The sequence below is a fragment of the Gallus gallus genome, chromosome 4 (genome assembly GCF_016699485.2).
Source record: "Gallus gallus isolate bGalGal1 chromosome 4, bGalGal1.mat.broiler.GRCg7b, whole genome shotgun sequence".
In the NCBI taxonomy this organism is placed as follows: domain Eukaryota; kingdom Metazoa; phylum Chordata; class Aves; order Galliformes; family Phasianidae; genus Gallus; species Gallus gallus.
In genome coordinates this window covers 56731397-56756132 of record NC_052535.1, presented here as the reverse complement: position 1 = coordinate 56756132, position 24736 = coordinate 56731397, and the positions used below count along the sequence as shown (strand labels likewise).

At 44.7% G+C, this 24736-nt stretch overlaps 1 protein-coding gene across 1 annotated transcript; it reads left to right on the top strand.

The window, feature by feature from the left end:
* The first annotated feature begins 7364 nt into the window (after positions 1-7364).
* On the top strand, positions 7365-23621 carry C4H4ORF32 (chromosome 4 open reading frame, human C4orf32). The gene is made up of 3 exons (XM_025150502.2): positions 7365-7478; positions 8707-9150; positions 19528-23621. The coding sequence occupies exons 1-3, from the start codon at positions 7365-7367 to the stop codon at positions 19771-19773; spliced, it is 804 nt and encodes a 267-aa protein (XP_025006270.2). The 3' UTR covers positions 19774-23621.
* Positions 23622-24736: the final 1115 nt, after the last annotated feature.

Here is a 24736-nt window from a genome sequence, read left to right as displayed (position 1 = left end):
CTTTCCAGACTCCAGCTGGGAGGGAGATCGGTGAACACTCTTGGTTCTCCCTTCAGTCCTGGAGCTGTAAATGACAATGTCTTTTCCCACATCCTTCATCCAAAGGCAAAGGCTAAAAGCAAAATTGAAGCCTACATGCATTTCTTACAAGACTATAGGTACGTTTGTAAACTCAATACATTTGTAAGCCCCATAATGTCTAAATCTTTGGCTGCTTTAATCAGTTAAGGTTTTCTTACAATGAGATGCAATATTTGACTGCCATTTTGAAAGGATTCAGTGGTGTATCAGAGAATGGCACACACAGACATAACTAAACAATTGCAAAGAACAGTGAAAACCATAGTTAAAGTCCAGGGCAGCTTTTTAGCATGCAACACCATAATCTTATACTGTGGTCTGCAGAAGTGCTTCTCTATAAAATGCTAAATTTTTCAGCTGACAGCAAGATAAGACAATCAGATAGGAAAAACAGTGAATTCTAATTGAAAAGCTAAGGATTGTAAAACTTGATAACAATTTCAAAGTGAAGGAAGGAAACTGCAGAAAAACTGAATCGAGCAAGTAATCTGAATTTAAACAAAGTTTGGTTTAATTTCACAGCACTTCCCTTTGCAAATGTAAAGATCAGAAGCTTTATTAGATAATATATTTGGGAACATTTCAGCATAGCCATTTCTTAAAATTTCTGACATCTTCTCCTTTTAAAAATAGTTCTAAAATAAAGGATTTTTTGCTTTAGATAGTCAAGTTTTGCTGCTTTGGAGCAACAGAAGCTCTCCTTATTTTGCATGGTCATACCCTCAGTCATACAACAGCGACGGAACTGACAGGGAATTTCTACAGTCATTGCTGAGGTTCCATTTGTAGTCTTGCAGGCAGAGTAGCACTTTTCAAATAATCAGTTGCAGTGTAAAATGGACTGTAATATCACATTAGGCTTGTGTCACATCTATGGCTTCTAGTGCTAATTCTCCACTCAATCACAGACCGAATATTTCCTTCAAGCCTCAAAATGCGGTGCTCTTGCCAAATGCTCCTCCAATTCCTATTTCACAATGAGGCTGAGCAGCACATTTCTTTCTGGCAGCAGGCTCTGGGTCACATAAAATTATGCTTAGAAGGGCAGGCTACAGAAGGAAAAGCTATAGGGTGTTAAATGTGCCCAAGGTCATCACACACTTTAAACAAAATGTTGAATTAACACTCAGGATGTGACTATGACAGCTTGCTTCCCTCTTGACTAGACGTATTAACTTAATGAGCTTCCATCTCTTAAAATTAACTACCCAAATTAATTAATTGTCTAAATTGAATAACTATTGGAACACACGTTGGGTCAGCAAGGCCGGTCTGAAGGGCTGGTCTCCAACTGGAATAAGCTGTCTTATTCTGAATGTTCCAACGTAGCTGACCAGAGTGGAAAATAAAATCTTAAAAAATATATAAAGTTCCTCTACTCCAATACTATTATGTACTGATACATTTTAGAATCAAAACCTATGTAGTTTTAGTCATCAACAAGGGAGGAATAAGGACATCAAAAAGAAAATGAAACTTAGCTGTTAGAAAAGCTTTTCAATACCTTCCCATTCCATTGATTTTCCCCTTGGAATTTCTCTTTTTCTTTCATCTTGCTCTCCTCTTTTCATTTTTTAATAAGCAAAACTGACATGCAGTGCTGGAGCAGTCATACAGTTCTTTGGCAGCAATAAATTTGCTCCATTCTGTTTGAAAGTCTCCCCTGAATATGAAGTACCAAAAATCTGAAAATGCAAAAAATCCTGGGGTACTTTACAAGCTAGAAGAGTCCCGTTCATTTATCACAAACCTCATCAGCTACTCATAATCAGAAGATAGATAAGTTATCTGGGCATTGTAACATTTTCATTGCATCTAAGCACAAACTCTAGTGGAGCCAAATCATGATCTCTGAGTTGCTTTGCTGTGGTTTAACCCGGCCACTAGCTGAGCACCACACAATGATTCATTCACATATATATGTGAATGTATATAACAAGTGATGCACAAGCAATTGCTCACTACTCCCTGACTGATGCCCAGCTAGCACACCCGAACAGTGGAAAAAAGAGAGAGTTGAACTCCCACCCCCTTTAAAACTCCTTCTGCACAATGACTTGCGGTATGGAATATCCCTTTGGCCACTTGGAGTCAGCGGTCCCAATTCTGTTCCTTCAGAGCTCCTTGAGCCCTTTGCTGAGAACTGCCTTGGCTCTGTACAGCACTGCTACTCTTAAACAGTAGCTGTGAGCCCATAGTAAACTTCTATAGTAGCTCCTCAGCACTGATGTAGAAGAAAACACTAAGTAAAAAGAAAGAAAAAGGAAGCATTTCAAAGCAGAATTTATGCAGTATTCTCCATATCAGAATAGATAGTATTTAAGCCAATTTGCTTAGGAGATGAGGAACAGAAGAGTTGAAAGCCATTAACAACTCAGTTATTTGGCATTTGCTTGTTGGTGGTTTTTTGTGGGGGGGTTTCCTTCATATTTCTGAGTTTCTCCTTTCCTGCTTACTGTGTTTGTCTTTTGTTGTCCCGAGGAGAAATTGCAGCAGCAATAGTTACTTCTTTGCATTTCTTTAATTAAATTCTGGAAAGCGACAGATGCTTACATTTGCAATCTCCATAACCCTTAGTAAAGCACAAAGGAGTTAATCATACGGTAGGAGGTAGTTTACTTTGAATCCAGGCTGGAGCGCTGTTAATTTTGTCTTGCCATTTAGATGAAATGTAGCTTGCCATCAGAATCTCTGCAGCATTGTTCTGTGTGGTTTTTTCATTCCAGTAGAAAATTCAGAAATTGTAGTTCTCTGCAGATGAAATTAGTAAAGACTTGATCTGTAATAATGTCTTCTGGTATACTGAAGTACACCACATAGACAGCTAAGGCTTAGAGAAACAGGAGAATTTTAAAGGCTAATGCTTTTATTTCTTCTAACCAGACTCAAAGGTTATTTATGTGACCAAATATATGAATATGTGCTCCTGGGAATCTTACCAGACATCTCAGGACACTTTCAAAAGCCACAGCGTGAGTTTATCTGCCTCCTGAGTTGCCTAAACACTCTGTGACTACAGCTTTCCAATGGTAGTGCAGTGTTAATCAAAGCAAATGTCAGGCAACTGTTGGGGCATATACACAAACACTGACTGAATTCTTTACCTTTCATAAAAGGAATTTGATTCCAATGGTCAATAGTGCAGCTGGGATGCAGATCGCTTCCGGGGTCCATCCTCAGGCTGACGAGATGAGCTTTATCTTTTTGCACCCCACATGTGATTCCTCTGGGAAGGACACGTGGGCGTACAGAGCCAGCTCTCCAACCAGGTCCCACTGGAGGAACCCAGGCACACACTGAAAAGAAATCTCAATCAGATGGACGTATCCTGCTCAGACTCTCTGTCCCACAGGATAACTACCTGATGTTCACAGGGATTTGGTCATCAATGAGCTGCAGACCAAGAACCTTATTTAAATGAATGATTTATCAAGTACTTTTTAAAATCAAATATATTTGAGGAAATCTGACTATGCCTGGGGACAAATATCAAAGAAGGGAGGTAAAATTCATCAGATAAATTACTCATTATGAATTATTCACAACATTTTTCTGGAAATTTTAAATTAGTGCAAGATAAAGATCCTAATTTATTCCTCCTTTCCCTGAAGCACGAGAGTATGTGAGAGCTTCAAATAAACAAGGCTTTGTTAAAGCAGGATTTTCTGAAGTTTAAAGCACATCGCTTAGGCCTTAATTAACAACTCACTTGGATGAACTTTATCTGATCTGTAGTTATGTTAATTACAGAAAGTGAAGTCGGAGCCATGTAAACTGAAGAGTTCAGCAAGCATAGCCCTGACTCATCAGGCTTCTCTTGGGTCTCATGCACACGCACACACAGAGCCTTCTCACAGGCTGCTATTGTCAGAAAATAAAATGCTGTCTTTACTGGGGGCAGGAAAAAAAAAAGGCCCAGCCAAGCTAAAAAAACAGAACACAAATTGTGTGTTTTTCTGTTTGGTTTTTGGTCACCTGATGTCTGTTGATCTGATCACCCAGGGTGCCAGGAAGCATCCTCAATTAAGTACATTCACTCAGGCCATTCCTCCTCATTTTTTCCTGTCTACCTCATGCTTATGTAAATGCATTGCTATTTGCTTGAGAATATCTGGTTACCACCGTTAATTTTGCTTGCCTGGATGCTGGAGATTTCTATCAGAAACTGAGACAATCATCCCCAGTTTTATCAGAAAGACCTTTCCTGCTGCCACATACCTGGCATCCCCTTTGTTCTTTCTGCAGTTGTTTTACAGACTCATGAACAGCTAACATCATAATTCATTTGCCTACATGAGATTTAACACATGCCCACACAGCCTGTATTGCACCCTAATATTCTGGTCTGTCCTTGCTTGCACTTGGACTAATGACCACATGAAAGAAACCCTGGGGCTTAGTTTCAGTCTAACAAATTTTACATTACAAACCCATAGTTAGAATCACTGGGTCGTTTGAATTGGAAGGGACCTTTAAAGGCCATCTAGTCCAACTTCCCTGCAATGAACAGGGACACCTACAGCTCCACAGGGTTGCTCAGAACAACCTTTGTTGAAGTGCCCATAGCTTAACTACCCCTGCCCTCAAAATAATGATGATGTTTCATGTAAAACCAGAGGTTCTCAATGGATGAGGGGAAGTGCAATTTAAACTGAGGATGAGCTCACAGATCCATACTGCGAAGCACTCAGAACCAGTTCCCATCTCCCTGCTCTCATGTCAAGCACCTCAAGCCACTTGTTTCTGTGCTTATGGCCCAAAGCACTGTCCTGGTTTAGATTCAAGAAAACTGCTCATGGGACAAGGCTAGAAATGATCACATGCCTTTTGTAATACTTAACTGACAAATTTCCACCCAGGGAAGTGTCTTCTCCATAGCAGGAAGAGCTGGGAGGGCAATGGGCCACCACGGAAAGGCCAGGATGGCCCTGTGGAACCAGCACGACTTACACATGGGTTTGTGCTGTAGAGGTGAAGCATCATTTTAGTTAACTGTTAGGCTTATTTTACCTTATTTTGGGGGGAGAAATTGTATTGCTGTCGAACACGGCAAAAAGGACTGTAAAAAGAAAAGGCTTGTATGACTGAGGAGAGCTGCTAGAAGCATGAGATCTCTGTGTGACACCAAGTAGCAAATTGGACTCATGCATCCAGTGTCCTGGAGTAAACAAATGAATAAATACGCTGCTACACTGTCTATCTGTTTTCAAAGTCTTGTGGGCCTGCTTGGAGCTTATTTTATGGAGAAGTAAATGCTTAGAGAGAGCTCATTGCAAGAAAAAAGATCAAATCTCTCTTTTCAAATGGTAGCCAAGAAGAAAGGTCATAAATTAAAGAAGAGCAAAGTGAGTGAAGTAAGCAAACTGAAGATTAGTTGGTTAAGGGCAAAGCTGCGCTGGGATCACGCTGTAATTCCACTAGGTTTTCAAACCAGGACCTACATTTTGCTTTCTTCAGTAGGGTTAGTGGAGGTGAATATGGTTGGCACAAGCACACCGTGCAGAAACTCAGGCTGGTCATCGAGGATGATAAATGAACCTAACCTAATAGAATGAAATAAAAAGGGGGAAATTTAGATTTGATACCAAGAGAGGAGGCTTTTGTCAGATTTTTAATGCTGTGAAATAATACATAAGAGAAATGGCAGAACACACTTGGGACTTAAAAAAAATCAGACTGCTGAATGCATTTGCAAAGGTACAGCAGAAAACCACCTCTGATGCCTGGGAATGTTCCAGGTGACCTTTTGTGATAGATCTTCCCCATTAATGTTTTGTTTCTCCTTTCTGATCCCCCGTATATGAGCCCACATATATTTTGCTTTGGCCCTTAAATGAGATTGCATGATATATAGCAACTGTTGGAGAATAGGGATTGCTAATGGGAGCTGATCTCCAATGTCCTTTTGTCATTATACACGGAAGAAAAAGGAACCAAATTAATGGTTTCATTTCATTTTCATTCAGTATACTCTAATATATTTTCATGTTTTGAATTCCAATTTCTCCCAGTTCACATTGTAGCCCGTATTGGAAAAGTCATTTCTTGTGTTTCTTAATATGCTTTAAGGATCTAGGGAAATTACAGAATTTAGCAGCTTTACTTCGGAAATCCATCTAAGAGCTACAATGACCACCATAAGCTGCATAGTCATACTGGACAAATTGGTTGAGAGTTTAGAGAATTTACTTATATTAACATCTGGAATATAAAGTAGATAAAACCCATCAGAGAGTTGGAAATGTTTCATTTATCAGTAAATCCATTGAACTCTACTAAACCACGTTGACCCCTTCCCAGTTATGACAAAAGTTTCCATTACCAAAGGTTTAAAGAACCTCTGTTTTTTCCAAGCCTTTTAATATTTAGATGAACTCTGGAGTTTCAAAAGATTCGGGATTAAACCCTGCACTCAGCAATCTGACTGAATCTCATACTGAAGTCAGTTTGGTCTGTTAGTTGCATGTGAAATAAAAAAAAGAATAAAAGGTGTGTTTTGTTTTTTTGGTTTTTTTTTTCCTGAGTCCTTAAGTACATACTTACGGCAGGAAGTCAGCCAAGCTGACAAGAAATGGCAGGTTGTGAACAGGTACAAACTTGGCTCATCCCCTGTCCCAGTTCCTTCTGAGTCCCCTTTTGGGGGTTGTTCAGTGTTAACATGGCCTCAAAGGCCCAGCTGGGTCCGGAGCAAATGCAGGATATACCACTTGCAAAGCTGTTCAATCAGTCAGCACATGAGGCATGATTTTAGGTTGGTTATATGTGTTTGTGCTAGTCCACAGTGCCCACCCATCAAAAAGTGCTGACCTGTTGCAACCAGCAAGGTGTCTCACATGTCTGTGTTACACAGCTATGCCCTTCTCAGTCTAGAGCCCTGACGTTGGTTGCATTGCATCATCAAACCACTGACCCAGGCTTCACAGAATCATAGAATGGCTTGGGTTAGAAGGGATCTCAAGGATCATCAAGATCCAACCCCCCTGCTGCATGCAGGGCCACCAACCTCCATATCCAATACTAGACCAGAGCTTCATCTTGGCTTTTGTGCTCCAGAGAAGGAGTGGGACGGGAAAGCCCTGAGGGCCAAGCAGCTGAGATCCCACAGAGCAGTGAGCTCACTGCCCCAGCCCCAGCAGTCTGCAGGGGCATGAATGAATGCCTTGGAGATGGACAAGGGAAAAAAGTGTGGGATGAAAGGGATGCATTGTGCCAGGTCTCCTTGCCCATGGGCAACTAAACCAATGTAAGCATTCCGTTCTGTCTGCATGTGATCTCCCGGCAGCATGCCTTTCCTCAGTGCCTTTGATCCGCTGCTGAAATACTGCCCCTGCTGTCAGCATGGCACCTGGCCCCAGGATGTCCTTGAAGCCTGGAAGCCAGGAGAACGCTCTCCAGAGGTATCCCTGCAGCACAGTATTCTTTGCTAGGCACCTACTATGGCCGCAGCCAGAAAGCACAAACCTGGCTAGAGCTGTTACTACCACTGCGGTCCAGAGAAGTGTTTCAGAAAGGCTGGTGCACTTGGCCCGTTGTGCTTGGCCTAGGTGTGAGCAAAGCTGCAGCACTTAGTCTTCCTCCTATTGAACCTCACATTTCTCCAGAAATCCCATTAACTACAGATTTTGTCAGGAGGGTCTGACTCTCCCTACTGACCTCCAACTGAGTTGGCCAAAAGGATCCCTCTTCACTCCTTTGGAGATGTTTTGTCTGTATTACATGCAAAATAGGGGGATATTCTGCAGAATCTACCCTTCAACTTGCATGCCTGCAACTTCTTTGGGCCCATTGGCACAGGCTGCCCAGGGAAGTGGTGGAGTCACCATCCCTGAAGGTGTTCAAGAATGGTGTAGATGTGGCACGGAGGGACGTGGTTAGTGGGCACAGTGGGGGTGGGTTGGCATTGGATGCAATGATCTTCGTGGTCTTTTTCAACCTCAGTGATTCTGTTGACCCTACGTGGCCTTTTGCTCATCAGTAAAATCACACCGGAACTTATACTGGCATTTTATGAGATGGATAGTGGGAGAAGGCACCATCGGCTGGGAGTCAGGGGACTTGGAGGCTGGGAAACGTCACTCGGTGATCTGTGGTGGCCCTGGCTGCAGGAGGAGCACAGTGGGTAGGGGTAATGGCACCGGCACCGCTCTGTGCGTGCTGGCCGGCCCGGCCGGCCCAGGACCTGCCAGTCTACATGTGGGCCCACGCTTTGAGGAGACATATTCGCTGTTAGCCTGAAGGTGTGACGGCTCTGCGACTGGCGGGGTGCTTCTCTGCGGTGGTTTTCGGTTTGCTGCAGCTACTGCCGTTCGTTAACGGCAGGAAAAGCAAAACGTGGGTGGAGTGCAGACAAACAGCAGCGGGGGGTCCGCACCCATCCAACAGAAAGTCGGACCAAATTCGTACAAAGGCTCCATTTCCACCGAACCCGGCTGTCACGCAGCGCCTCCGATAACGGCCCGTGGGAACGGAGCCCAGCCCTGCAGCCACGGCGCTGGGCCGTCACCGGGAGCTCCCACAGGTGCCCAGGCGCTGCAGGGGCAGGGACACGGCGCGCCGCACCCGCTGCCGCCTCCCCTCGGCCCCGCTCCGAGCTCCAGGAGCGCGCTGGAACCAACGTTCCGGTAGCGCCCGGCACTCCCAGGGCGTGCTCGCGGCTCTCAGCGGAAGGTCCGCGCTCGGCTTTCGTGCTTGCGGCAGCGCGACGCGGCTCCCGGCGGGGATCGCCGGTCCGAGGCGCGACCGCAACCCAGCGCCCCCTCGCCGCCGCGGGGCCGCGACTCGGCCCTGCCCGGGCGGCCGCCGCGGATCCCCGCGCCGAGCCCCGCCCCGCCGCGAGGAGGAGCCGCCGCCGGCCGGGAGCGTGCGGCTCCGCTCGGCGCCGCGGGAGGAAGCGGCGCTCCTTCCTTCTCCTCCTTCGCCGCCGCCACCCCGGCGGGGCTCCCGCCAGCGGCCGCCCCCGCCGCCCGAGGAGCCATGGGCTCGGCGGCCGAGCTGCTGCCGCCGCCCGGGGAGCGCGAGAGGGAGGCGGGGGCGGCGCCCTTCCGGCACCGGCGGAGCCCGGAGGAGCAGGTTGGTGCCGCGGGACGGGGGCGGCTGGGGCGAGCGGGCGGGAAGGACCGGGCCGGGACCCCACCGTGCCGCTCCGGCCCGGGGCCGTCCCGAGCGGAGGGAGCGCGGGGCGGGGCGGAGCGGAGCGCCGCTCAGTTAGCGATCGGTCTGCGAGGCGGCGTCCGCGTTGTGTAAGCCGTGAAAATCAGTTCTCTGGAGTTCCCGCGGCTCCCTCGGCGCGCCGTGCCGGCTTTGCTCTCGGTTACCGCGCTGTCGGGAAGCTGACCCGCAGCCAAACGGCCCTGCGGGGCGGACGGGGCCCTCGGGGCCGCCCAGCCCCCGGACACCGCCGGCACGGCGGGGCCGCCCCGCGTCCCGTGCTGGGCAGGGGCCGGCCGGGGAGCGGTGGGCGCTGTCGTGCCGCTAGTTCGCTGCTGTATCGTAGGGAATTTATTGTAACTAAGGGAGAAATGGATCGGTTCCTTTCTGAGCTCGCCTCGCCTCTCCTCGGTACGCGCGTTGGCTGCGTGCCGGCAGCGGGCCGTTCCCTTCGGGCGCGGGCGGAGCCGCGTGCTTTCCCCGTTGCCGGTTGCGGAGCGGCTCTCCCCGGCGGTGCGCGTGGCTGCCTGGCTGCAGCGCGGGCTGCCCGCAGCTCGGACGGCGGCGCCGAGTCTGACGGCCCTTCGTGAACCCCTTGGGGAGAAATACACTTCTGTTTAATACTTCAGCGTAGTGATCCACCGTGAATCTCTTGGGAAGGGCAACGAGAGAGAAATGTACCGCGGCTGAGACCCGCACAGGGGCCAGCAGAGCCGCAGGAGCGCATCCCAAACTAAGGTTCAGACCGTTTCGTTTAATTTGTTAATTATTTCTGTGGAAAATTCATATATAAAAAAAAAAAGTTATGCCTGAGCTGAACCAGAAGGCTGGGAACGGCTGAATGTGTGGCAGCACTCAGCACACCTGTGTGACCTCACAGCCAGCAGGTGCTCTGACCTCACAGTCTTTCAGGTGCTCCTGAAAGGCACCGGGCTCTGTGGGTTCCTCTGGTGACTGCATGAGGCTCTCCCAGCCCTTTACTGGGGAATTGGAGCAAGCAGGTCACAAACCCAGCGCGGGAGCGGGCCAGCTGCAGCTCCTTGCAACACAGGGCGGGCGGGATGTAAATAATAACATCTACGCCCTTTAGTAGCTCTTTTAAGATAAGGATAACCTTTAGGGAGTCTCTTCATGAAATGCCAAACTCTGTCGGTTTGATACTGCAGTGAAGATGGTGACGGTAAGGGCAGCATGGAGTTCTGGAAGAACAGAAGGACGTGCTACTAAATGTAGAGCACGGCCTGTGGAACTCATTATTACAGCAGGCTATAAAATTACCTACCTCGGTGATTAGATTTAGAAGCTGAACAGGATGGTGATGTGATTAATATTCTCTGTAGGTTTGCGTGCAGAGATGAGGATGATTACCTGTATGGTAGTCTTTGAAGCACTGAAGAACTGGGGTCATCGTCTTCTATTTTATTACCGCTGCGGGTGTAATTATCTTATAAGCCCTATTGGGTTAAAGCACAAAGTGATAGTAGACAGGTGAAGTACGTGCAAGTGTGTAGTGACGAAAGATGAGGCAGCAGTCCTGTGTTAGAGGGTACGGTGGTGTCAGCAAGGTGAGTGGGCCTCGAGGTGCCCATGGGAAGGAGAAGGAGCTGTGGGAGATGCGATGCACAGCCTCACTCCGTTTCTCGATGCTGCAAGCAGTTGTGAAAGGGGCTTCCAAAAAGCTGCCCACTGTGCAGGTGAAGTACGAGAATTATGTTTTAAGAGCAGAAGGAATGGGGGTAGATTGCTTGCGTAGGCTGTAATGGCTTTACTCTCTTGTAATCACAGTGTAAGGCAATGGCAGAATTCCAGGTTGCTTTGCTGAAGGCAGGATTTCCACCTCAAGTTGGTTGAGGATAAACAGAATCCAAAGTGTTGTTAGACAGCTGAACTAAAACCATCACTCCCTCCTAGAAGATGCCTAAATGTGGAGTTAATATGCAATACGTGTGTTCGCAAGTAGATAAATTAGCTTAGACGGTTACCTTGTTAACCTGAGTTTCTAACCTTTTTGAATGTTTTATTGCAATTTTGAATACCATTTTATCTCTATAAATAGAGTATTTTATCTTGTAATAAGTGGATTGAGATCTAGAGGGACTATTCAGTACTTGAAGCTTACAGGAAAGAAAGGAAGCAGCTTTTTACACAGTCTGATAGTGATAGGACAAGGGAGAATGGCTTTAACTAAAAGAGAAGAGATTTAGGTTAGATGTTAGGGAGAAAATTTTCACTCAGAGGGCGGTGAGATACTGGCACAGCTGCCCAGAGAGGCTGTGGGTGCCCCATCCCTGGGGGTGTTCAGGACCAAGTGGGATGGGCAGCCTGACCTGGTGGGGGACAACCAGCACATGGCAGGGGGTTGGATCTGGGTGATCCAGTTGGAGGCTTAGAAGGAAATACCTTGCAACCTAAGCTATTCTATGATTCCATTATAAGTGGTTTTTGGTGTTTCCCTTTGAGAATTATTTTGAAGAAAGTACAGACATCTTAGCTGGAGGTTTTCAAATCCTGATTTTTTTGGACTATGTTTCCACCATGCTGTATTGCTGGTGTTTTTCCAGCTTGGAAAGAATTGAGCAGAGACAAAGTTAAAGGATGCTTTCAACAGCTTCATGGTCTCTCTCGTGTAAATGCTTTGTTATTCATGGGACTATGTAATTTTAGTCACAAGTCAGTAGAGGCCAAGAATGTTTTAAATAGACTAGTATGCACGGAAACTGTGGCACCTAAGGCTAGAAACTTATTTCTACTTTATTCTCTGCTGAGTTAATCTGAAAATGGTCAGTTTTTCCTGCTTGTTGCTGTTAGGATTTGTTTCTGAACTGAGAAGAGCAATACTTGGCTGGATGGTGTCATCCAAAATTTGTTCTGGATCTACTAACGCCTTAACTTTACTGTAAAGGTTCCTAACTGTGTGATATCTTATAATGACTTTCTAAAAAGCATTATCATGGAATCATAGAATAGCTTGGGTTGGAAGGGACCACAAGGATCATCACATTCCAACCCCTCACCACAGTGAGTTTTCTGAGAGTTGACACTATTTTATGAGAAGAAAAATAAATAAGTAAAACCTTCAGACATACCTGTGGCACTTATAAGAGATAGCATGGTATGCCCTGCTTTCATAATATGAAGATCCTCCTTGCTCAAAGACAAAAGTGCCTGGAGATATAAGTGTACAGAAATTTATCCTCCCTAAGAGGAAGGATTAACCATTGCTGCTCTGCAGCAAGTCAGAGGGTTAATACCATGCTGAATGTACCGTGGGTTATACCTTTTTCTGGCTCCAGCTGACCATTTTTATTGGGGAAATGTATCCTGTGGAAATTAAGTGTTGAGGTTGTAAGGAAAAGACTGGGAATGACTTTTGGTCTGATCTCCAGGTAAGATTATAGGTGGGGATCAGGGTACAGGAACAGCAGCAGGTTTGTTCTCCATTTTTTAACATAGGCTTATTTTTGGATTCCCGTTTCCTTCTGTGCTGGGACTGCAACATGGTTTATCAGCTAAAGGCTGTATTGCTCTTGGAGTTTTATCTGCTCTGCACATGCAGAAGTTCATCGCCTGGAAAAGCCTTTTCATCTCTCTGACACACAGCTGCTCCTGGTGGATAGAAGTTTGTTGCGGCAACTGTTGATCCTAAACTTCAGTTGCCATGAAAGCTGAATAAAGCTCATACATTGCTGCTGACTTTCTTATGTTGTTGCTTGTTTCTATAGCAACATCTCAGTTCTATTTTATAAGCAGTGATGTCTAAATTCTTGCTGTGAAATAAACGTTAACACAATCTTCATTTTGCAAGTTTTCATTGTAAGTCTTTGTTTAAGAATGCCACTTTTATTGATAGCTGTTGTAAAGTAGTTTGGGTAGCAGTAAAGTATTGTAAGGTCATTTTATTCCATGCTTTTTGAGTTTGCTATTTACTTTTTTCTCTTTCTCTCTCCAAAGGAAAAAAAAATGAGCTTAGTTTTTCATCACCTTTTCATCCGGAAGTGATGTATGACTTTCTTTTCTTCCTTTTCTAATCTATCAATCCTTTAATATTGAAATATCAGATTAAAGTTAGCCTGGAGAAATGAACCTGGTTGATGTTCTGCAAACAGTTTAAATAAGTTTGTTTGCTTAATAGTGTGTTGGCTGAGTGTCAAAGTCTTTGTACCACTTAGTTACAAGGCCAAATGCTAGACTTTGGTTCCATGCTAACAATGCGAACGAATACCATTCTCTTCCTGCTACAGTAGAAGAGGAAGAAAGTCAGATTTCCAGTGAACCTGTTTGCTGTTCTGGAGCAAACTTAAAGTCTGTCCGTGGCCATACACTGGGCAATCAGCAGTCTGAATACAAGGAAAATTGGGTATGTTGTGCCTCCGTGATCTCTGTTATGTGCAGGTGTGCAATGGTTGTACCAAACAGAAGCTGGTCTGTTGTTTTGGAGGGGAAGGGAGCTTGTGGTTTCTTCTGGCACGGTTTCTGTCACCTGCCTGCTTTCTTCTCTTATTCTTTCGATTGAGCTCGAAGTGTTTTCAGTTTTAGTTTGCATCCTCTAAAAGAGGTGGCTTTGTGAGGCTGCCTTCTGAACCCCAAAAATACTGGAGTGTATTTTTCATTAAGCACCCGTGTTGCTGAAGTCACATCTTAGTGGCTTTTTGACATTGAAGTACACGTGGGCTTCAGCTATCAGATACACCACCTGTTCCCTGGAGTAAAAATAACCATGAGTGGAGTGGATAGTGAGCATTTAAATACTGAAGAAGAAATTCCTTATGTTAAAAAAGAAGTGCGGGCATAGAATCATTAAGGTTGGAAAGGACCTCTAAGATCATCTAGTCCAACCGTCAGCCCATCCCCATCATGCATGTAGGTGATATGGTTGTGTTTCTTGGTTACACATGTTTTAGTGTTTCATTATAAAGTTGTTAATCACATGTATTATTAAACTCAAAAGGAGGTTCTTTTGTAACAAAAAAACCTTAAACATGCGATCTCTTCTTTTATAACAGCAGATGTCACCAATTACCACTTGAAGCACGTTGGAAACAATTTGGAGACATTGCTGCTTCTGTGGTTGAGGTGGACTTGGATTCCTTTTTCTCTCTCCTTTCCTTCTTTCCCACCGGCCCAGCAGCATTTTTTCTAGCTGTAAAATCACCCACAGCGCATGGAGAGCGGTTACTTTCCAGTCCATCAGACTTCTTTCTCTTTCATTGCTGGAGATGGTGTTTGCTCAACGCTCTTTGAAGCAGCAGGGAGGAGCTGGTAGGTTTGTGTTCAGCCTGGTGTTGTTGCAAAGAGCAAAAGAGCATTAGGATTTCTTGGATTCACTGACTGTGAAAAGTACCATGAGGGATGTTGGTTGGTTTGTTTTGAATGAAGTCGTACTCTCAGAGTAATTGAATTAAAGAAAAAAAAATCCTGAATCTTTAGGTGAAACAGATTATTTATGTTCACCCACTCTATCCTGCTACAGAACAAAGGCTGCTGAACTTTGTCCAATTATTTAACTTGTCAGTTACTTAGGATTTTATTACACACACACGTATATGTGTACCTCACACTAAACAAACCATCTCAAGATCTTTATGAAAAGCGTGGGCCGTGCTGCTGCTTCAGCAGGTGAAATACCAGGAAGACAGGATATAGCTCAAATCATTGCTCTTGTCACAGGGCAGGACTAAAGTTGCAAGGGTGAGAAATGTTGCAGTCACCTCGGAGCCATTCAGGTTATGCTTCTCCATCTAGCTCACTCCTGTCTTTTTCCAGGTGGCCCCACAGCATCTCACTCGCCACGTTAGCCTGGTGGCAGGGGGCAGGTGTTGAAGCTGGCTTCAAGGAGGCTGGCAGGAGGCACCAGTGTGAGTCACTGCTGTCAGACCACTTTTGTCCCCCCAGGGATGAGCCTGGAGGGTCCCAGTTGGTCCAGCAGGTGGGAGCCTGAGGAGCACGCAGAGTGGTGCTGGTTTAGATCTGATATGATCTGTGTGTGGGCAGTAAGTCTACCGTGTCCAGTGCGTGTGGGATGCCGTGTGTGGGCAGCTTCTCCATCGCCTGCAGGAGAAAGTGCCTCAGCTGCAGCCCGGCTGCATGCATAGGAGAAGCTCCAGGCCCATCCCAGCAGGGCAGTGTAAGGACATCTGGGTGCTGTACAAAGGCAGTGCTTGTGCTGTCCTTCAACCAGCTAGTGGTGCTGACTGCAGAAAAGGAGAAATGCTAACTCTGTAATTCAACTCTTGGATTAACTGCAGGAGAACTGTGTGATCACATTGGCAGTGTATGTGTCCCCTTCAGATCTGTGTCCTCCACGGGCTCAGGAAGCCATTCTATACAGGCTGCAAATTGTCTGTGGTGGGAACTGAACGTTCTCAGCAGTTTGAGGAAAACAGACCTTGAGCTGGATGCATTGCACTTAGGTGGCTCAGGCAGGGATCGGCCTTAAACAGTTGTGAGAAGCTCAGTGCTACCTTTTGTCCTTCTCTCCGAAGGAATAGCATGTGAAGCATTTCCAAGGTGATTTTTAGGAGAAGGGGTTGTCTTCTGTGGGGATCTCTGGTTTCTCTATATGGCCAAAACAGTCTTGCCCCAAAGGAGATAAGCTCAAAAAGCTACTGCTGTCATGGTGGAGTGAGCAGCCTCTGCGCGTCCTGTGGGAAACGCAGGCTCCATGCAAACTGAAGTAGCTGTGGATTTGAGTGAATGTGATGGAATTTTACCAAAAACAAAAGTAGTTGTCAGAATACATATAATTTTGTGTGTTGCGCTGATGACAGACATAAGTGGTGAAGGCACATCCATGTTCATTGGATTCAGAGGGCTGAGCTGACTTTACCTTTGCTGTTGTTGTAAAGCTTGCCCGCAGAAACATTGACTTACGAGGGAGGTTTTTTCTCAGAAGCACTTTAGGGATGTGGGAACTGGTGCTCAGCGTCTGCTCTTTGGAGACTTTTACTCAGGGAAAAACGTGCATGTGCTGGCATGTGTTTCAGGGAGAGATGCAGCAGGTTCTCCTCACAGCATCTATCCTGCAGCCACGTGGCCTTAGAGGCTGGGTACTTTTGGTCACAACCTTTTTCAGAGTTTGGATCTTCAAGTTCTGTCTTTCTGCCAACGAACCACGGGACACGGTCAGCAGCAGCTTTTTTAATAGCTTGGTGGGGGAAGCTTGGGCACCAAACATCTGAAAAGACAGCGGAAAACAGAGCACCTGGAGATCTGTGGTGGGCGTGCGCAGGATGCGGCCCACATGCATGCGGCGAGGAACGTGACAGGGCATGGGCACTTCCCCTTTGGTCCCCCATGAGAACTCCTGCGTTTGGCTGTAATTTAAAGTCAAAAATAGAAACCAAGCACCACATGTTTAAAAAGGAGAACGTGTAGATACTGTGCTATTAATTTGAACGTGGTAAAGGAATATAAATTGAAGGAGAAACAGGCAGTGAAGTCATACACAGTGGCTTTGCATTTGTGTAAAGAATTTCACTAATGAAACTTGCTTAAGTGGGTGGATGGACCCACTACGTGTGAAATGAAACCACGTTTCTACGTTTCCCTGTTGTGGCAGTGTCTCTCTAGCTGCAGGCTGATTCTGTACAAAAAAAGTTGCCCAATGGAACTTAAGAGTCAGCTGGGAATTGTGTGCCTGCTGAAGGCAGAGAACTTCTATAAATGCTTTTGGTCAAGTGCTCTTGGAAGAAAAGGAGGGGTTGTTTGGTTCTGAGGATGTGCTGAGGAGTGCTGGCACGCCTGCATGGCTCCGTGCGGTGTTACTATCTCACTGGAAGTTAATGAGAGAACTCTGAGCTGCCGTGTTAACTCTTATTTAATACTTGTTATCCATCTGGGGTATTGTAATGTTACCAGTGCTTGCCCTGCTGGTTCTGCTTTAGTCCCACCTCTGAAGAAATCTGCTTTGTCCAGCGTGTGAAATGATTACACAGTAGGGATGAAAACTCTGCCATCTGATTTATGGGCCATCGTCTGTTTCCAGTTGCGCTCCTTTGGCAGAGTTGCCTGGAGCAAAGCATGCTCGGCCTGAATCAACTGCAGCAGACTTTGAAGTTTTGCAAATTCCCATTATCTTTTCGAAAGCTTTTGTAAGCTGTCTAAAGCGTTTGGAAAATTGACTTCACACTTACTTTGTAACTAAGCATGTGCTTTTCGGTCTCCTTTCCTACAAGCAAGCTTTGTGTAATGGCTGTAGGAATTCATGACTCCACCCTTGTTTGAGGAGAGGGTGAGCTGTAAAACCCCAAAGCACTGAAGTGCCCTTGCCTCTGTACCCTGCTTTAATAGGCTCTACGCAGATTGTTGCTGTCGGCTTATCCAGTCAGTATGACAAGGCCAAGGAAGTCCCAGTCAACTCCTAGCAGAAGTGAGAGATGCTCTCAGTGTGGGTACATGTGGTTCTTGGTACAGCAGCCGGCCAGGTGACAGCGTGCTGATGGAAGCATGCCCGCCGGTGTCCCTGCCAGTCCTGTGCTCGGCTCACCCTGTGCCCAGGCTTCTGGCATGTTGAAGAGTGCTGTTTGTAACCCCGAGGCAAAGATGGGATCTGTTGTTGCCTCATTTTTCCCCTCCTGGTTGCGCTGGCTTCTAGCTTGAAGCCTGAGCTACTTCTCAAGCAAATGTGATGGGTCTACAGCTCAGCAGTGGACCCACTGAGAGCTGCTCTCTGATCCCTCTGCCATCCCATAGGATTGTGCTCCCTATGGCATCTGAATGCAGGAAGCAAATGTATTTTTCCTTCCTAGCACATCCTTTCTGTTTTCCCTAATTGTTGCAATCAATATACCACTTAGGCTAATCATTTCATGTTTCTGCTCCATCTCCCCGCAATCTTTGAGGAAAGAGGAATGAGAGTTCCCATAATAACACTTGGCTCTCAGGGCAGCAAGCATCCTGCCACGCAGAGTCTGCTTTGTAAGCCTGACCTTGCCTCTTCCTTTCTTGAAAAGCTGATCTTGAGACACTGGAATTAAAGAGAAATTAATGGTTACTTGAATGATGAGTATAACTAAAGGCAAAATGCTGAAAGCTGGAGTTTTTGTAGCTGCTGAGAGGGAGGAAAATGACCTGTACTTGAAAAGCAGGTTGAAAAGAGAAGAGGTGGGTGGCTATCAGCACATGGTGCAAAATGATGGATTTCTCGGAGGTTGGACTCTTCTGTAGAATTGCACAGAAATTGAATACAACATTCATTACAATTTAGGCTTCTTGTACTCTTCCCATTCTGGGATACAATGCTGAAACTTAAACCAAAATCTTTATGAATATGCAAATAAAAAATTGCCCAAGCACACAAAGCTGAGGGACTGCATGCTGATATTTTTGTTTGGGGTTTTTTATTTTTCAGTATCGTGTAGTGGTTTGTCCAACCTTCAGTCAGCCAGAGGGTTACATATTGTGGCTTTGTTTGGCTTATAACAAAATATTAGCTTCCTTTTGTCTTCAGTGGGTGACTTTCTGCAGGAATGGGACTTCATCTATTATTTGCTGTCTATCAGAGAGCCCAGTGCTGCTGTGGGGTAGGGTTTCTGTTTCTTACCGAGTCTGTGCCATGTAACCAGAGACACAGAGTGGCTTTCATCCTTGAAGACATAATTGAAGCTGCATGTTTGCTTTGAATCCAGGAATTGACTAATTGCACATGAGGTTTACAGACAATTTGTTGGACTTATTGATCAGCTGACTGAAATATTGATGAGTAGCTGCTCTTTGTGTTTTCACTGCTGCCTAATGGAAGGATTAGCAAACCCGCATCTTGAAAATGTGCTCAACTTGTTGTACCCAAACATAGGACAATAAGGTTTTGTGCAATGGATCTCTGGACATTGGGGAACTAGGGATGGGATTTCAAGCTCTAATCTGGTTAAAATATACATGTTGAATCAATATCTTTGGTGCATGTTTTTTGCAGTGATACTTAACCATGTTATCTTCATCTTAAGATGTTTTCCTGCCTTGGTATGGCAGCATCTTAGCCCTGTGATTTTTCTTTTTGGAAACCCTGCAGAACTTGCTTCCTTATCTTCTCTTTGTCTTTGTACCACCACTCTGAGTCCCCGTATTCCCTTACTTGCCTTGAATTGTTTTCCATGCCAGCATCAGGATGGATGTTTGCCCTCTTCTGTGTCTAATTCAGTGTCCTTCTGTCAGAGATGATGGTAGCCCTGCAGTTGTACTGTAGTGCAAAGTACTTATTTTTATAGATTAAAATGTAATCAGGTGAGACTTGTTCACATGGATCGTACTAATAAGAACTGATGGTACAACGTATTTCTTATTTTTGTCTTCTATCTGCAGGTCCAGCAGGAACAAAGAAACCATGCCACAGAGCCTGTAATAGACGACTATAAAAAGATGGGGACTCTCTTCGGCGGACTGAACAAAAGTCTTATCAGAATAGGCTTCACAAGGATGTACTTTGGAGAACGGATAGTAGAGCCTGTAATCATTATATTCTTCTGGGTTATGCTCTGGTTTGTCGGCTTACAAGCTCTTGGACTGGTTGCTATTCTGTGCCTTGTCATTATTTATGTACAACAGTAAGATTTTATAGATGCCCATTGTTGGATTCTGTATTTTAACACTGTCAATCCACTGTCTCAGTGGATATGGATGTTTAAGTAAATGGGTGGCGTATCAAAAGTTGCAATGCTTCGAATTGTTTCTTGCTGAACTTTCAAGATTCGGTGTGAGAGGGAGTAAAATTATGAATTTTAAGCCAAGTCAGTAGTCCTACTATGCCTTGACAGGGCACACACATTAAAAAAAAAAAAATATATAGGATATTCATCACATAACTGTGTCCAAAGTAATGCACCCTTTTTTACACTTTTGGGGCCTTAGTCCCCCTACTGGCTTTTTATTTCTCCTACCCTCCCAATTTCTGCAATGTTCTTGTTTTGCATAACGAAAATTTCTTGTGTGGTTTGAAAAGGACACTTGATGTGAGTGTCCTGTTTCATTGTTCAGGGACTGTGTGCTGTTTGTTCTCTGAATCTGCATAATTTCCTAGTTTATTGCCAAAAGGCTAGATTTACATGAGAGAGGTTTCAAGCATCTTTGCCTAGTACAGTTTATAGCAGGCTTTCCTCCACGAAGTAAGGAATCCAGAAAACTGCTTGTATACTAATGCTGGTGACTTCACACAGGACTTCAGCTGTTGTTTAGGGATAGGGAGGAATCACAATCCCAAATGGACTGTGTAGCCCTGCCTTGGTTCTGGAAATGTACTTAGCTCCTGCTGCTCTATTTTTTTTTTCCTTGCTCTTCCCCACATCTCTCCTCCTGAAGATAAATATTTGGCTAACTTATGGACTTTGTAAGTAGTTACAACTGCAGTCTTGGGAATTTGCCATTCCAGACAGCGCTGCTAGAATACTGTCTGCTTCCTCTAGGGTCTTGCGTGAAGTGGCTGAACAACCAGAGAGATAATAGACAGGAGCTGTTAGCGCCTTCCTCATCAGCTGCACTCTAGGCCAAACACAAACTAGGAACTTGTGTACGTAAGCAAATCGGTCTTGTTTCCTCCTGCAAGACAAGAATGTAGGGAAATCAAGTGGCCATTTTACTTAGTAGCTTTAATTGACTTACTTCCAAAATAGGCAGCAAAATGCCTATCTATAATTAGATGTCATAGGCAATGCAAACTTGAGAACAGGACTGAAGAATAAGTGCAAGATTCTCTCTAGCTCCCTAGGAGCCACACCAAGGACGTACTGAATATTTCAGAGTTGGATGTGCTTATTTAAAGGAGAGTAGTAGTAAAATGAGACAGAATCTTTACTAAATAGGCTACAAATGTATTATTTGCTGTATATTACTTCTAGAATAAATTTGACTGCAAATTTGACTTCGTCTCTAGAATGGACCTCTACGTTTACTTACAGATGTAATATATAAAATTTACAAAAAAACTACTTAAGCTTTTGCAATGATTTTTTTTTTGTAAACGTTTTTATATTAGGAGCGATAAACAACAGATAGCCTGTAGTTGAAAATGCTGAGTCTTATCCAAAGACCTTTGAAGTTAAGTGTAGTCCTTTTGTGGTTCCTGTGTCACAACCGGATTTACAGAGCAGATTTTATGCCAATGCCATGGCTCATATTGTTTGCTGGGCTGTATTTCCACAGTCCTTGACCCCAGTCCTAACTTTTCTATTAGAGAACTGATGGCTCTTTAGTGCAGTGAACACAAAGGCTTAGCTCAGGCACCTCTCACCTGTGGGCCACATGCATACTGTGGCCCACCCTCTGCCACTATGCTGAAAAAGCCTCAACTTTTCTAATGAGTAGTTCCACTGTGAGGAGCCCCTGTCCAAATGTTCAGATGACCTTGGCTGCGAGTGGATATGGGAGGCTCTGGTGAACCAGTAGGACGGCGTGGGTGTGGGATAGAGGCCCAGGGTGTGTCTGAATGGCAACCTGTGTTGACTGGCAGCTGGTTAAATAGTCACCCTGGTGGCAGGGAAGTGTTTGGCAACAGGAGGTGTTCCAACATACAGGGCTTTGTTGCTCACAGCTGGAACTCCAAAAGCAAACAGCAAGCACACGCTGGTGGCAGGAAGCTCTTTACTCAAGTGCCTACGGTAAACTTTGTCTTTTGTTTCGATCCCTTGGAAAGCAGAACACCTGTTTATACTGTCGCGTATTTATATAGCTATACTGGTAGGTTTGAGCGTATTCTTTTCCTCTATAAGGGCTGTATTACAAAAGCATCTTGTCATTTTAAAAATGATCCTTTCTCTCTTCCCACAATCAAATTATTGTTCAGAGAAACTCATCCAGTTCCTTTTGTCTTGTGGGGAAAAGTGTCGGTGTGATAACCTCATTGCAGTAGTACTTGTGTGAAGACTGTATTGTGACACAGCATGTAGTGTTTTCTTGACATGGTGATTTTGGTCTGTGTGTAGGGAACCGGGAACAATGAATTGAGGGTGTGACTGACAAGCTAAGGAAGCTGTTTATATGCATGTAACCTTTTATTATGTGTCTAACTATGACTATTTCATTCATGAAGTCACTTACGTTTTTCTTTTGAAGTTCATGTCTCTATACTTGTGACGTACGGATAAGTGGTTTTTGGACTAAGGTTGTGTATGGTGAACGTTTGATATTGTTTCTCTTAAGGATGACTACTTACATTTTGTCCTTCACAGATGTTTTAAAATATTTTAAAACCCAAACGAATATCTCTCTTAATGGAGTTGACTGAAAGCAAAGGGAGGAAAAACAGTCCTGTCCGGAAAATACCCTCTCACTTTCACTCTTGTGACTTCACACATTCCATTGTATATAAGAATTTGCATAGTTGTTCGTTTTTGTTTTTTTTTTTTTAATAATCTCCATGCTGTGTGCAGGAAAGGAAAGAGGACATAAGGAATAAAGGACTGAGATATAATCAGATCCAGAGAATGGAAAATGGAACACAGTGAAGCAGTGCTGAAATGCAGGCTCGTCCAACCCATGGCCAGCATACGGCCGGGCCCAGCCCGTCCTGTGGCTGCCCCTGCCCCACTGTCATGGCGGTGGCTCTGCCCTGCTGAGCAGCCCAGGCACACAGCCATTGCTCAGCAACAGCCAAACACTGCTGTGTGATCAGCACTGTCTGGGCTGAAACCAGGCAGGGGGAGGGCACAGTGCAGTGCCTACTCAAGTGATGGAAAATAAGTTTATACATTGCAATACACTCTCCAAACACAGTCCTGTGAACAGTGAAAAAAGATGTGGCGGTGCTTTCCATTGTGATAAAGGAATCTGAGGTATAGCCTTGCAATCAGAGTCTCAACTCAAAAATCTGATTGTGTCTCTACCAGAGTTAGATAAGTTTGAGTAAAATACCTCTCACTTCACAGTCACACCTTATTCATGTCATCACGTTTGGCAGTACGTACATTTGTGAACAGCTTTTCAAGAATGAAGCACAAGAAAAGTAAAATTTCATCAAAGATGCACGACAAACACCCTGAGAACTCACCAAGAATTGCAGCCACTGCCACCAAACCAGCCTGATGCATTAGTTTCACAAAAACAGGGTCAAATATCCCCCTCATTTTATGATTTTGTCGCCCTCTTTTTTTGTGTTTTAATTTAAAAAAATAATCATAATAAAGTTTAGTTACAAATATTAACTATGTTATATATTTTATATGTGGCCCAAGATAACTCTTCTTCACTCAGTGCGGTCCAGGCAAGCCAAAAGGTTGTATGTATATATTGAAAGTGTTAAAATAAGTCTAACTGTGAATTTGTGCCAAGAAGAGGGGGAATAGGTAAACAGTCCTTGCATTGTGTTCTTCCTTCCATCCAAATTTAGTTCCAAGGCATCAGGAACACCAGGCATTCCCAGTATCTCTCTAGTTAAAAAGCAAGAGGTTAATTTAATTTGAGAAAAGACAATTTTACTTTTGTCTATATAGTTGAAATGGATAGTGTTGTTTATATTGGTATATATGATTATTAGAACTGAAGGCACCTTGATGCGTCTGTGTGTAGGACTGTATGAAGGAAAGATTGTCCCCTCAGACTGCAATAAACAACCTGATATAATTCATGTTGGCCGCTGTGACATCTCAAAAGCTTTTACACGACCTCTGTTTTTAAAAGGATGGACTCATTGGTACTGTTTCACACCTGATGCCTGAATGTCTGAACTACTGTGTGCAGAGAAGAAACGCTACACCACGGAGAGTGTTGGAGAACCCTGTTTGCACTGAAAAATCATTGCGTCGAAACTGTCTGTTTTAAAAAGGAAAAATCACTTTTCTTAACAACTCTATTAAGTGAATCCTGTGGAAAGCACTTTGTTATTCTTTGTAATAAAAAGTATTGTCATCAGTGAGAACTGAATTCTTTGTGGTGCTTTGTTCAGGGCTCGTGCTTCTCAAATTTCATGGTAGGCCCAGATGAAATGGGACAGCGTTCAAATTCCCCCTGAAATCAGCTGATGGAGAAACAACTGCAGTACCAGAGCTGAATAAACTGTGTCACGTCTTAGTGGCTGAGTTTACAGAAAGTTGCACTGAAGTGGGGAACCGGGGGAAACACCTGTTAACAAATAATGACAACGTTGTGCTGTAAGTAGTTATCCCTTGGCTGCATGTCTCTGTTTCGCACCCAGAGCAGCCTCTGGAGGAACCAGATATGGTAAGCTGTGTGAAAAACAGTGACGGTTGCTGTGCCACAGGGAAGTTTGGGACTTTTCATTTGTCTTTTAAGTATTCACAGAACATCTTATGGGCCAAAACATCCCCAGACGAACCGACTTCTGTTTGTTCATATTTTTCCTGCAGCTCAGCAGAATGTTCGTTCTGCCAGATCCATCAGGTGCGTACGTTTGCGTTGCTGAAGACGCACGACAAATTAAGTACTGCAGGTTTTCTGAAAGGAAAGAAGTGGTGGTTGTGCACAAACTAAGCAAAACCCAATACTTGAATAAATTCAGGCCTTCGGGTTTTGATTTCCAGCAAAGTTTCTTTGTCAGCCCTCTTACTGGATGTCTGCAACTTCA